Source organism: Terrapene carolina, unplaced genomic scaffold, assembly GCF_002925995.2.
Source record: "Terrapene carolina triunguis isolate 2854851 unplaced genomic scaffold, T_m_triunguis-2.0 Scaffold102, whole genome shotgun sequence".
In the NCBI taxonomy this organism is placed as follows: Eukaryota; Metazoa; Chordata; order Testudines; family Emydidae; genus Terrapene; species Terrapene triunguis.
In genome coordinates this window covers 5,251,742-5,265,357 of record NW_020664453.1, presented here as the reverse complement: position 1 = coordinate 5,265,357, position 13,616 = coordinate 5,251,742, and the positions used below count along the sequence as shown (strand labels likewise).

Here is a 13,616-nt window from a genome sequence, read left to right as displayed (position 1 = left end):
GCAGGTAAACAAACTGGCCCGGCCCGCCAGGGGCTTTCCCTACACAAGCGGCGTCCCAAGTTTGGGAAACCCTGTTTTAGACCACTGGCTTATTGTGCTTATCTTGTCTTGCTGTTAGAACCGATCCAGGGGTTTGGGAAAACCCATCTCTGTCGCTTCTCTCCGCCCAATGAGCACCATATATAATCTATTGTAACTAATTGTTTTGCAGTGTCTCTGAGCCTAATAAGCAAAGTGACACACTGCCAGCGCTGTGCGTAATAAACTCCTGTGCTTGACTCTACACAGTGTGGATTACTGTTCCTTCAGTCAAAACTATATCACAAGGTGTCATGGGTGCAAAAAGTTTCAACTATGAAAGTAGTTTTTAATTCTGCAAAGTGAAGGCACTGCAAACCAGTTAATTCTTTTACAAAGCACACTTACTGCTATTTTTCTCACTCCCCTTAGCTTGTCAACATTTGGTGGTGGTCACTGAATTGTGAGCATTCCTTATGCTGATTTTGGGATCCCATGCATCGAAGTTAAATAAGATACCACCTAATCTTGGAAAATTAGGTATTAATAGCTCACTATTACCACTGTTCTCTTGATTTTGAAGCAACTTCTCTATAAAACAGGAGCATTGCATCTGAAACTCAACTGGCTAGTGACCAACGATTATCCAGGCATTGGATAAGAATTTCTGACTCAAGGTCAAAGAAATGCTGTGTTTTTCTTTGAATCCAGTAAACACTATCAAGGAACCTTGGAGGAAGGAGATTGGCATTGAAAACTCAATGGTATCAAGTAAGGTAAGGTGACTAGCCACTTTCTTTGGTTTTAGTGTATTTCTATACATATATGGGGAGAGAGAGAGTGCATGAGCGAGCGCAATATTTTGGGTGGGGAGTGGACATTAAATAAAGTTATTTTGAACCTAGTTTTCCCGACTGGTTATGGAGAGAGAGGCACAGAATGTGATAAGTAAATCTTAGTGTTCTATTTATCGTAAAGAGACAGTCTGTAGGAGTTTCTGAATAGCAGCACTGAAGGCAAAGCTTGCTCACCAGGTGGAAGGATAGTAAAAGTTCAGTAGTATGGGGGAATAAAAGGAAGAAAACTAACAGCCGGTCTGAGTGGACCTCTATGGAGTTGATAAAAGGTAGATGGCAAAACATTTAGTTGTCTGTTGATACACTTAGGGCTGTCAGTACTGACTGATTCACTAAGATTTATTAAGCTTTGGGGGCAAATAGTCTTGGACTTTGATCTCTGGTTGGGGAGTTTTAAAAACTACCTCCAGCACTATTGGAGCAAAAGGGTTGGAGCAAATCTCTAAATGAACAGTACAAGCATGGGCAACTTACTCCAGACAGCTGCTTTCTTGACTGGTGTGCTGTGGGCTTCTTCCAACAGCTAGATGGAGCTGGACTAGGAGAGAGCTTAAGATAGGAATGTCTGCAATGTGGATTCTTCTTGCCTTTGAGTACAGTACAGAGTAGGAACGGAAAACCAGATACTTCATCCATATTAATGAAAGTTAAAAACATGACATTCTCCAAGGTCCTTGTATGTTTTGATATTCTCAGTTTGCAGATCCATGCACATAAGATGACAAGTCTTCTTCCTTTTCCTCTTTCTCCACTTAGCCATCTCCATTGAGCCACCAGATTTATCATCAGTTTATTTGTCAAAACTTTAGGAGATGCACTCAGGCAGACTGTCATTTTCTATGTCAAGGAAGATATTTTTGCATTTACCTTAAAAGCCACATACAACTTGCAATACCTATCTTTGTAGCAAATTACTGCCAGTAGAAAACCTCTTAGTCTCTAGTTTTTGGAAGACTAAGAATGAGAAAGGAATGTTCAGCCCTGATGCAACTCATTTTTGTAAGGTCTTTCCTAGGCATGTTAGCTGAGCCTGGCTCACTGTCTGGCACTCCGAATCATTTCCGTGATGGAAACTGTCATGAGACCAATTCAAACAGATAAAGCAAAATCCTCTTTTCAGATTTTTTTAGTCCAAGGGCTTCTGTGACTTACAAGTAAACATCCCAGATGCCAGTGAATCATATTTTCAGAGTTCTGCCACCAACAAAAAAGGTTATCAGTGGAGTTGTTTCAAAAATTCTTTAACCATTTGATAGTAAATAAAAACTGGGAGGAAAAAATAACAGAACTGGGTCAAAAACAAAAGTCTAATTATGATTCTGCTAGTCTATATATTCCATTTTCAGTGAGTCTCAGATACAGGTTATAACATTTAGCAGGTGAATGTTCAAGCCTGGTCACCTAAAATCCATGTTTAGGCACCTAAATTGAAAATCAGGCTGCTTCTAAGCTGCTGAATACCTGCAACTCCTATTGAGTTCCACGGTGGCTGGGATTGGTTAGCACCTTAGAAAAACAGAAGTGGCCTGGACTTTGAGGTGCGGATCAATCTGAACCTGCACTGGAGCTCAATAGGAGATGTCCTGCAGCTTTGAAATGCCAGGTTGCTTCTATTTAGATGCCTAAACAGATTTAGGACGCTAACTTTAGATGCCCAAGTTTGAACCTTTGGTCAAAATTTTCACTTTCCTTTCACACTATAGATCTGAACAGTTTATGTTCTGTCTACACGGGATTTTTTTGTTCATTGCCACCACTTTGAAGAGACAGACAATTTACTTATGTATTTAAACTTTATTTCTTCATAATTACAGGCTACTGTTAGAATTTTTAAACAAAAGAAAAGTCTATAAATAGAGGCTAACCCCATATGGCCAAGTTTTAAAAAGCTAGTTAAACTTCGTAAGTAATGCCATTTAGCTCACAGCAGTGGTTTATTGGTAATCTTCAAATAAAGGTACTGTAGTCAGAGTCAGTAACATGAAATGTAACATCAAATGACTCAAAACTTTAAATTCCACACAGGAAAGCATGAATATATATAATATATACACATAATATTGTATTGGTCCACTGAGTATACATTTTTAACAAAAGATAAGAATCTGTGTAGTCCAGTTAAGCATACAATATGCAAGATTAGTGTACACTTATTACAAAGGTTGTATAGATAAGTTATGGATATTTAATACTTGCATGAGGTTTCTTTAAGATATCTTTTTTGAGCAGGTGTTTCAAATGCTCGTTCCCAGTGCAAAAGAAAAAAGTTGTCCAAGTCAAGTCACCCATTTTCCTGAAAGAATGAAAACTGCCCTCTTCAAAAGCTCTCGCAGCAACAACCGTAGCTAACTGGAACTCTTTAAACAAATCCAAAGTGTGGCTAATGAGTCATCCCTTACTTCACACAAGTGTTTTTGTCTTGAGACACTTCTAATCTCCGGGAGAAATACACCAAATTAAAAAGTGCAAGAAAGAAAATCGATTGTATGCTGCTGCAGTCCAGCTGTACGTGTACAGAGTGAAAGCAGCATCATTGGGAATGACTTAAATGAATCTGACATTCTGCAGAATGGATTACATTTACACAACAGGCAATAAGTTACTTTCATTAACATTTTATCAACCTACTTTGACTCAGTGACCATAAAGAATTATAAATCAGTTTTTTTTAATAAGGTGCAACTATCAGTTGGCATTCAATAAGTTACATGTATAGAAAAAGACTGTTGTATAAAGTTAAACTATGCCTTTATGCATCCTACTCTCTTCTCTATCCTACTTCAAAAGTCAAACTTGTCAAATTGCCAGTTTAGCTGTATATTGGCTCAATTAGCAGTGGGGCTTCCACAATTTGAGACATTTTGGCCAACAGTAAATTCATGTGAATTATCCATTTAGTTATTCTAGGTTACAACAGAAACCCACCCACAATATGTGATCTGTCTGCCAACCTCATGACCATGCAAAAAAGCAATTAAGGTTTCAATAAGATACACAATCTTTCCCACTTTCACACTGAATATTATCAATTAAATTTCAAGTCCAGCAGTAGAACCTTCATTAAAAAGAAAATACATATGTATACCTACAAAATAAAGCACTCTACAGTTCCAGCATTACTAAAGTCTGCTCTGAAAAAGTACAAAAGGTTTCAAATAACTAACTGGTGGGAAGGGGTCAGTGAGGCAGAGTAATTGCCATGTTCATCTTCTACTCAATCATAGTTGCTGACAGATTATACTTAAACCATAGTCTCATTGCCTGCATTATAAACTGATTTATTTACAGGTAGGAAATGTGCTTTACTTTCCTGAAACATGTCTTCTGGGAGAGTATAAATGCTAAAATGAGTGGGGACTATTCAAATCTATAAATAACTAAAGATGGAATTCAGCAGAAATGTCCACACACCTTTTATACAGTAATATATAGTAAAAGGCTCTAGCTTCTTTATGAGACAGCACACAATCTGTACAGAAGCTAAAATGTTTTTTGTTAACATTTCTTTTTATAAATGACTCAGCCCTGTACCCAATGGGTACAAAATATAGAAATGCAAGCATTCACCTTTATGTTCAATACTATGCCCCTTTCACCAAGGAATTTGATTGAGACAATATTTGCCTGTCTCTGAACTTCAGTCTAACAGAATTACAAGTGTTCATGAAGATATCTTCACAGATCACCAGAATGACGACCAGTTTCTTTAAGAAGATGAAGTCTGCCTTATCTTTCTGTATTACATAAAGACACTTTGGTGTCCTGGGTTTACAGAATAAAAATAGCACAGGCTAAAAGCTCAAGGAGAATACACATGGGAGCAGCACTCTATTAGCTGTCTGATAAACTTAATGAAGAAATTTAGGAAACTTACAAATCAGAATGGGACAAAAATATAAAGGTGAATATTCAATCACACTTGCAGGAATTTAAAACTTTTCGTACTTCCCTATTCATAGGTAGCTTCTGATTAACATTTTAAATAGGTTAAGTATTCAGGAAAAGGGACAAAACAGTTGACATAAGACACGGTTATTTTAATCTTCATGCTTCTGATATTTCAGATTTACTGAGTGCAATAGCCAGCTCCAAGTCTTCTTGCTCTTGTTGTTTTAATCTTGCAAGTCTCTCTTTTTCTTCTCTCTCACTTTCCCTCTTAGCCCATTCAATCATGTCTTCTTCAGAAGGATACTGCAATTTTAAAAAGATAAACATATCTGGACTTAATCAGAATGTAACTGCACAATTCAAGTCTCAGAATTTGAGGGCATTTGAACTGTTCCAAAATATTATATGTATTTATTGTAGTTTTAGAATTTGCCTCTGTGCTGAAAAATGTGTTTTAAGAGTAGCCTGGTACAATTTCATTTGTAGTTTAAATAAGAATTGCATTAACACAGTCCTGAAGATTAACTGTTTGATGAAAAATACCACCTGTTCAATTACCACCAAGGAACACCAGTTTAAAGGTACAATCTGGCAATTTGCTAAACACACTGACCTATGCAAATTACTCAAGCACATGCTTAACTTTAAGCACATGAGCAACCCTACTGAACAAAACTGAGTCCTAAATTTGGACAGAGAAAACAATGCTACTGCAGCAATCACTATAAACAATATATCTGATATATTAGAATCAGATGTGAACAAATTGGTAGTCTCTCCTACACTGCAGGATACATCTGGCACTGTGGGACAACTAGCTTTACCCTCATTTAACAGCGTGATGCTCTTTTAAAGATATTTTTCTCAGTGGCAGTGACTGCAGAATAAACTGTACAGATAGTGTCATCAAAATATGCTTTTGCAGAGGAGTACAGTACTAGCCAAATGCTTCTGCAGCTGCTAAAGGACAGTTACCTGTTCCGTAACTGGCGTTCTTCGAGATGTGTTGCTCATGTCTATTCCACAGTAGGTGTGCGTGCTCGCCACATGCACCGGTGCCGGAAGTTTTTCCCTCAGCACTACCCACAGGGGGAGCACTGCTGCAACCCCTGGAGTGGCACCACTATAGTGCATTATAAGGGGAGCCGCGTGCTCCCCCCACCCTCAGTTCCTTCTTGCCGGACCAACTCCGACAAAGGGGAAGGAGGGCAGGATGTGGAATAGACATGAGCAACACATCTCGAAGAACGCCAGTTACGGAACAGGTAACTGTCCTTTCTTCTTCGAGTGCTTGCTCATGTGTATTCCACAGTAGGTGATTACAAGCTACGTGTGATAGAGGTGGGTAGGAGTTCATAGATTCCCTGGCTGAAGCACAGCCCTACCGAAAACAGCGTCATCCCTGGTGTGGGAGACGATCGCATAGTGCGACGTGAACATGTGTACTGAGGACCAGGTAGTGGCTCTACAGATGGCCTGGATAGGGACATGGGCCACAAAGGCAGCCGACGAGGCCTGAGCCCTTGTCGAGTGAGCCCTTACGACAGGTGGTGCGGGAACCCCTGCTAGGTTGTAGCAAGTGTGGATGCACGATGTAATCCACCGGGAAAGCCTCTGGGTGGAGATCGGTTGGCCCCTCATGCGCTCGGCCAAAGCAACAGAGAGTTGTGAAGGCCTGCGGAACGGCTTAGTCCGATCCAGGTAAAAGGCCAGAGCTCTGCGCACATCGAGCGTATGGAGGCGGTGTTCCTCGTTACAGGCATGCGGCTTAGGACAGAGGTTAGGTAGGAAGATGTCCTGGCCCATGTGAAAAGCGGAGACCACCTTAGGGAGGAATGCAGGGTGTGGGCGGAGCTGAACCTTGTCTTTGTGAAAGACTGTGTAAGAGGGGTCGCAGGTCAGGGCCCTGAGCTCCGAGACCCACTGGGCTGACGTGATGGCCACGAGGAAGGCTACCTTCCAGGAAAGATGAGACCATGAGCATGTGGCCAGGGGTTCAAACGGGGGCTCCATGAGGCGGGATAGCACCAAATTTAGATCCCATTGAGGGACAGGGGCTCTAGCATAAGGAAAGGACCGGTCCAGCCCTTTGAGGAAACGACCAGTCATGGCATGGGAGAAAACCGAACAGCCCTGGACCGGCGGATGGAACGCTGAAATCGCCGCCAGGTGCACCCTGACAGACGAGGGGGCCAGGCTTTGAGTCCTAAGGTGAAGAAGGTACTCAAGGATAAGTTGGAGCGGGGCAGACATTGGGGAAGCACCCCGCTCACCCGTCCACCTGGAGAACCTGGATCATTTCGCCAGGTAGGCTTGGCGCGTGGATGGCTTCCTACTTTCGAGGAGGACACGCCTGACCCCTTCTGAACACCTTCTCTCCTCCACATTTAGCCATTAATCAGCCACGCTGTCAAATGGAGGGTGGCCAGATTGGGGTGGAGGCGGCGGCCCTGGTTCTGGGAGAGTAGGTCCGGGCAGAGCGGCAATGGCCGCAGAGGGGCCACGAGTAAGCCTAGGAGGGTCCCGTACCAATGCTGCCGGGACCAAGCTGGGGTGATCAGGAGGACGCGTGCCTTGTCCGTTTTCACTTTCTTCAGGACCTTGGCAATGAGGGGAAATGGGGGAAAGGCGTAAAGGAGTTGACCCGACCATGACAGGAGGAAGGCGTCTGGGATCACGTTCCTCCCCACCCTCCCTCTGGAACAGAACCTGTGGCAGCAGCGGTTCTGTTGGGTCGCAAACAGGTTTACTTGGGGAGTGCCCCACGCTTGGAAGAGCTGGTGAGTGACCTCCGAGTGGAGCGACCACTCGTGTTGGGAGGAGAAACTCCTGCTCAAGCGATCGGCCTGCATATTGTTGACGCCTGGCAGGTGGAAAGCCTTTAGGGAGATGTCGTGGGCTATACAGAACTCCCAGAGGCTGAGGGCTTCCAGGCAGAGCGCCGAGGACCTCGTCCCGCCTTGGCTGTTGATGTAAAACATCGTGGCGGTGTTGTCCGTGAGTACTCTGACCACCTTGCCGTGCAGCTGTGAGCTGAACGCCACACAGGCTAAGCGTATCGCCCTGAGTTCCCTGACGTTTATGTGAAGGGACAGCTCCACGGCTGACCAGATCCCTTGGATCTGAGAGTTCCTTACGTGGGCCCCCAAGCCCAGGTCCGATGCGTCGGACACCAGGTCTAGTGACAGGGTCGGGTCCCGGAAGGGAATTCCCTGAAGCATATTGGCCGGGCAGGACCACCATTGTAGCGTGGCGATCACCCGTGCCAGTACTGTGAGGACCTTGTCCAGTTTGTCCCGAGCCTGGGAGAACTCTGAGGCCAACCAGAGTTGGAGGGGCCTCATCCAAAGCCTGGCGTGGCGGACCACATAAGTGCACGCCGCCATGTGGCCCAGGAGCCGCAGGCATGCCCTGGCTGTGGTGATGGGGGAAACTCCGTGACCGAGACTATAAGACCCTTCAGGGTCTGGAACCTGTCCAGGGGAAGGGAGGCTGTGGCCTTGGAGGCATCCAGGAGAACGCCTATGAATTCTATGCGTTGCACCAGGACCAGTGTCGACTTGGCCTCGTTTACTAGAAGGCCTAAGTTGGCACACGTGGCTAAGAGCAGGTCCATGTGGTTCTGTACCTGGGACCGCGAGGTGCCTTTGAGCAACCAGTCGTCGAAGTAGGGGAATATCTCTATGCCTCGGCGTCTGAGGAAGGCTGCCACCACCGCCATACACTTCGTGAATACCCTGGGCGTGGTGGACAGGCGAAAGGGGAGGACCATAAATTGGTAGTGGTCCTGCCCCACTAGAAAGCGGAGGAAGCGTCTGTGCCCCTCGAATATATGGATATGGAAGTATGCGCCCTAAAGGTCCAGGGCCGCATACCAGTTGCCAGGGTCCAGAGAGAGTATGATACATGCCAGAGAGACCATGCAGAACCGGCATTTTGCCATGAACCGATTGAGGCCTCGCAGATCCAGGATGGGTCTGAGCCCCCCTTTCGCCTTGGGGATCAGGAAATAACAGGAGTAAAACCCTTTTCCCCGGAATTCCCACGGAACCTTCTCCACGGCTGCCAAGCTGAGGAGCCGACCCACTTCCTGCTGTAGCCTGGGTAAATGTGACGGGTCCCCCTGCCGTCTGGGGGAGGGAGGAGAGAGGACGGGGGCGAGACAAATTGTAGCGTATAACCCCGGGAAATAGTGTTGAGGACCCATTGGTCCGATGTTATCCGGGACCATTCGGTAAGGAACACAGACAAGCGGTTGCTGAAAGCAAACTTTATTGGTACGAGGGTCCTCTCGGGGGTCCCCCGGGTACCCTCCTGCAACCAGTCAAAACCGCCTCTTGCCCTGCTGCTTGCCCCTGGAGGGCCAGGCTGCGGGGCATAGCGAGACTGCCTCTGAGGTCACCTCTTTTGAGTTTTGTACCTCTTGTAGGCGGGCTCGTATCTCGGCTGGGGCGCAGGGACGGAGGTTTGCACCTTAGGCTTCTCCTTAGGCGGGACATAGAGCCCGAGGGTCTGAAGGGTGGTACGTGAGTCCTTCACGCCATGGACCTCACGTCTGTTTGTTCCGCGAACAGGTCCTTGCCATCAAAGGGAAGATCCTGCATCACAGACTGCGCCTCCACGGAGAGCCCAGACAGCAGTAGCCACGACGCCCTGCGCATGGACACGGCCGAGGCCATGGACCGAGCAGCTGTGTCGGCTGCATCCGATGCCGCCCGCAGAGCGGCCTTTGTGGCGGCGGCGCCCTCTTCCACCAGCACCTTAAAATCCTCTCTTTCACGCTCCGGAAGGGAGGGCTCGAATTTTGGCAGCGACCCCCACAAGTTAAACTCATATCAACTGAGGAGGGCCTGGTGGTTGGCCACCCGGAGCTGGAAGCTGGCAGACGAATAAAGCTTCCTGCTAAACGAGTCCAATCTTTTAGAGTCTTTATTTTTGGGTGCGGGTCCTGGTTGACCTTGTCTTTCCCTGTGGTTCACGGACTCTACCACTAGGAAGTTGGGGGCCGGGTGGGTATAGAGGTATTCGTGCCCTTTTGTGGGCACGAAGTATTTGCGCTCTGCCTTTCTCGATATCGGGGCAAGGGAGGCTGGTGTTTGCCAGAGAGCACTGGAGATGTTGGCCACCCCCTCATGGACCGGGAGGGCCACTCTGCCCGGTGCCGAGGATGAGAGCACATTAAACAGCGAGGTCCCTCCATCTCCTCAGCTTGGAGATGGAGATTGGATGCTACTCGCTTTAGCAGCTCCTGATGAGCCCTGAAATCCTCCTGCGGTACGGAGGGGGGTGGGGCTGCGATCTTGTCATCCGGTGTGGGGCAAGGGCTGGTACTGGGCTCTGCACGTCAGCCGTTGCCACGGGATCTACCCCTTGATCGGACTCCTCATGCGGTGTCGAGGAGCCGTGACCCAGCCGATCTATCCCTCAGAGGTCTGGTTGAAGGAGCCTCCGATGCTTCCGCTATCGACTGAGGGCCTTGCTGGGCGTGCACGGGGGGCCAGCGGGTCCATTGGCACCCCTGGCTTTGCCACAGGGACCCTTGCCATTGTCTCTGGTGCGGCACCGGTGGCACCAGGTGGTCGGGTTGGCCCTGCTGGATCATAGGGCGCTGCGTGTGGGTTGAGGTCGGGGTTGCCAACGACCTATCGGTGCCGTGCGAGCGGTACGCGCAGTGGTACCGAGAATGACGCCCGCCACGGGACCGGGACTCCGACGTTGAGGAACGGTGCCGCCTCGAGCTGCTACTCCTCGAGACACTTCGACGCCTGGATCCGCGACGACGCGGAGCTGGCGATCCCCATCGGGAGTCATGGGCACAGTGCCTCGACGCGCGAGAGCTGGAGCGTGACCAGCGATGGCGTCCGTGCCGGGAACGGCTCCGGTAGCTCCGCCAAGAGTGGGAGCGTCTACGGTGTCGGTCCCGCCGATACCCTGTACTTGGCGTGGAGCGGTGCCTGGAACTCCGCTCCGACAGCACCCGACCAGACAACCTGGAGGGCGACGAGAGTGGAGGCTGCATCCAGACAGGACACTGAGCGATGAGCGGGCCCGAGAGCAGTCCCCTGGCCGGGATCTGCGTTGGGTCGGCGTCAGCTGTCGAGAGCCCAGTGGTGGCTTGCCTCTAGAGCGGGGTCGGGTGCTGGCGGTGCCCCAGGCACCTGCAAAGTCATAATGTCTTTGGCCGCCTGCAGGGCCTCCAGTGTCGAAGGCATGCGGACTTCAGCCGGAGAGGTCTGAGTCGACGCTCCGCTGGACCTGAGTCGGAGCTCTAGAGCCCGGGGGGAACTGGGGCTGCCCAATGCGGGTCTAGTCTATGCCATATAATTCGAACTTGTGAATATTTAAACAGATGTCAACGAGAACACCGAGGCAATATACATAAATTATCTGATGACTGCTTTGTAAAAGCCAGGAAACCTTCAGAGAAAACCTTAACACAGTTATGCAATCAATATGACCTGACAATACCAACAATAGTCTGCATTGTTTCATTTTTATCTTAATGAATGGATTATACCAGCCTTAATTACAAGCTTCTTATGTAGGTAACAGCTTGAAAAATATTTTGAGCCTTTTAAAAGTTAATTATAGCCCTTAAGAAAAGGGATTACACAGTTTTGAGGACACGTTTTAGTAATTTTAAAATAAATCTGAAGATTTTACTGTGATTGAATCATTCCAGTAAGTTTTATTAAATGTCTCCTCACCTCAAGAAACAAAAATATAAAAGAACCTACTTACAGCACTGAAGTTTGCAAAATTGCTGGTGTCCGTCTCTTTACCAATATTGCTGGGAGCAAATGGGTCACAAAATAGATCATCTTCTTGTTGTTTGGGAACGTCACAGCCTGGGAAAGGCTGAAATGGATCATTCAGTTTAAAGGAATCTGAAGAATCCAGTTTGTTGATAGGTCTTTTCCCTGGATCAAAGATAATCTAAGTCAACTCAAGTGACCACAAAAATAGCAGAAAGTGTACACTAAGCAAAAACAAACAAAACAAGAAAACAAGAACTACTTGGATCACATCCTATAATCATGCAAATCAGCTCTGCCAGTTTACAATAGCCAAAGATCTGGGTCTACATTTAGTTCATAATCAGATATGGAATATCCTAAAAGTGGGTTCAAGATTTAAGTGTATTGTCCATGTATTAATTATATACCACCACCCTGGGAAAGAACCCCTAAAACAAAGGTTAAAACGATTCTCCCAGCCCCCATATAGCCAGCATAGTTTTGGTGTCGTCCCCCCTGCCACTCACCATGGAACTGTAGTGAGATTCCTTTTATTATTTTATGGATAAAATTAGCTACTTGTACATCAAGGCAAAAGACCTTTTACAGTGCTCTGCAGAGTTCTGACGTTCTTTTGACTTCGCTGCCATCTGCAACTTCTCAGATTTTCACAAACAATATGAAGGAGGGTAACAAGCATTCAGATGTTAAGTGCTAACCCTGTCTTCTTGATTCTTGTCTAAATGGCAGCAAACATATCAGAATCAGATCTGTCGCTCACCTATCTTGTTCTTTTCTCAGCTTACTCAGCCAGCTCTCAATACTTTTGAATACACTGACCCAGCTCTTCCAAGAACATCCATCCCATCTTTAAATTTCCTTTTCTGTATATGTAATCAGTTAATAGAGGTAGCAATGTGATTCTAACACCTTTAATCTTTCAGCTGCGATGCACTTAAGCTGGAGCATTCTCCTGTCCTGCAGCTGATTTTTGACAAGCAAGGGCCAACTTAGTTATTCCATTTAGAATTTACTATTGACCTGTCTACTAGTACCATTTTAGATTGGTTTAAATCTATACGTTTGTTCATATTCAATGTATTGGGAATCATTGCTGCAAGTCAGTCTCACATACTTCCATAATCCTTAGGGGATTTCCTTATAGTAACTATTTGACTTGTTTTATATAAATTCATTGGGGAATATGTTATGGTTTACATTGTCTTATGTTATGTACCTAGCTACTTCCCCAAAAAATATTTTGGTGCCCACATCACTATATAAAAATGCAAATCCCTTGAGTTTTCTTAAATTAACACAGGAAAAATCAGCTGCAAATGACATCTGCGTAAATTTATTTGTGCCAAAGAGAAATAAATACTTCAAGAACTTGGAGTATACAACAGTCTCATTTCAAAGGCAAAAAGAAAAAAAAAATCTTTTTCTAAAGCATCATGAGTCCCAGTATCTCTCTGATAGGTATGATTTATCTGTATCCAGAGAAGAAGTGAATTTCATTAGATGCAAGGAAATTACCCTAGCACTCCCTCCACAGTTCAGTAGAGAATTTTAACAAGGATGTACTGAAAGCCTTCTTTAAGCACTTCTTGCTTTTGAGCCAACCCCAAATGCTGTTGCTCCTTTTTATTTATTTTTTGTAATTAAAGTAGATACAAGCAAAAAAAAAAAGTCTAAAAAGGCAGTTGCTAAGGCAAGAATGGAGGCTGAAGAGGAATTATACATAAAGCTGAAGGAAGACGGGAGGAAATTGTTTTTTGCAGTGGCCAAAAAAAGGAACAAGGAAACACAAGATATGAAGAAATCTTTGTATGTGAAGGATGGAAACTGCATGGTGACTAACCCTAATGAGATGGTAGAGATATAGAAAAAATATTTCCAAATATGAGAAGAGAGAGTTGCAAGTGCAAGCACTGCTGACAATTATGGGGAAGCCTCAAAAGGTATTGATCTCTACAGAGGAGGCAGAAGGAGGACTGAATTAGACAATAATAAAACAGCTGATGAAGATGAGATAACTGTTGACATAATCAAAGCAGTTGGAAATACCAGAGTACAGTGGCTTCACAGACTCAGGCCGCACCTACACTACGGGGGG

General features: G+C 45.8%; 1 protein-coding gene across 1 annotated transcript in view; it reads right to left on the bottom strand.

Annotated features, from left to right (window-relative positions):
- Positions 1-4,692: 4,692 nt before the first annotated feature.
- Positions 4,693-13,616, bottom strand: part of LOC113406510 (epidermal growth factor receptor substrate 15-like) — a 103,198-nt gene continuing 94,274 nt past the window's right edge. Inside the window, exons 24-25 of the mRNA XM_026651755.2 lie at positions 11,505-11,683; positions 4,693-5,066 (exon numbers count right to left, since the gene is read on the bottom strand). Of these exons, the coding sequence (XP_026507540.1) occupies positions 4,920-5,066; positions 11,505-11,683 (326 nt within the window). The 3' untranslated portion in view covers positions 4,693-4,919. The remainder of the gene's footprint in view (positions 5,067-11,504; positions 11,684-13,616) is intronic.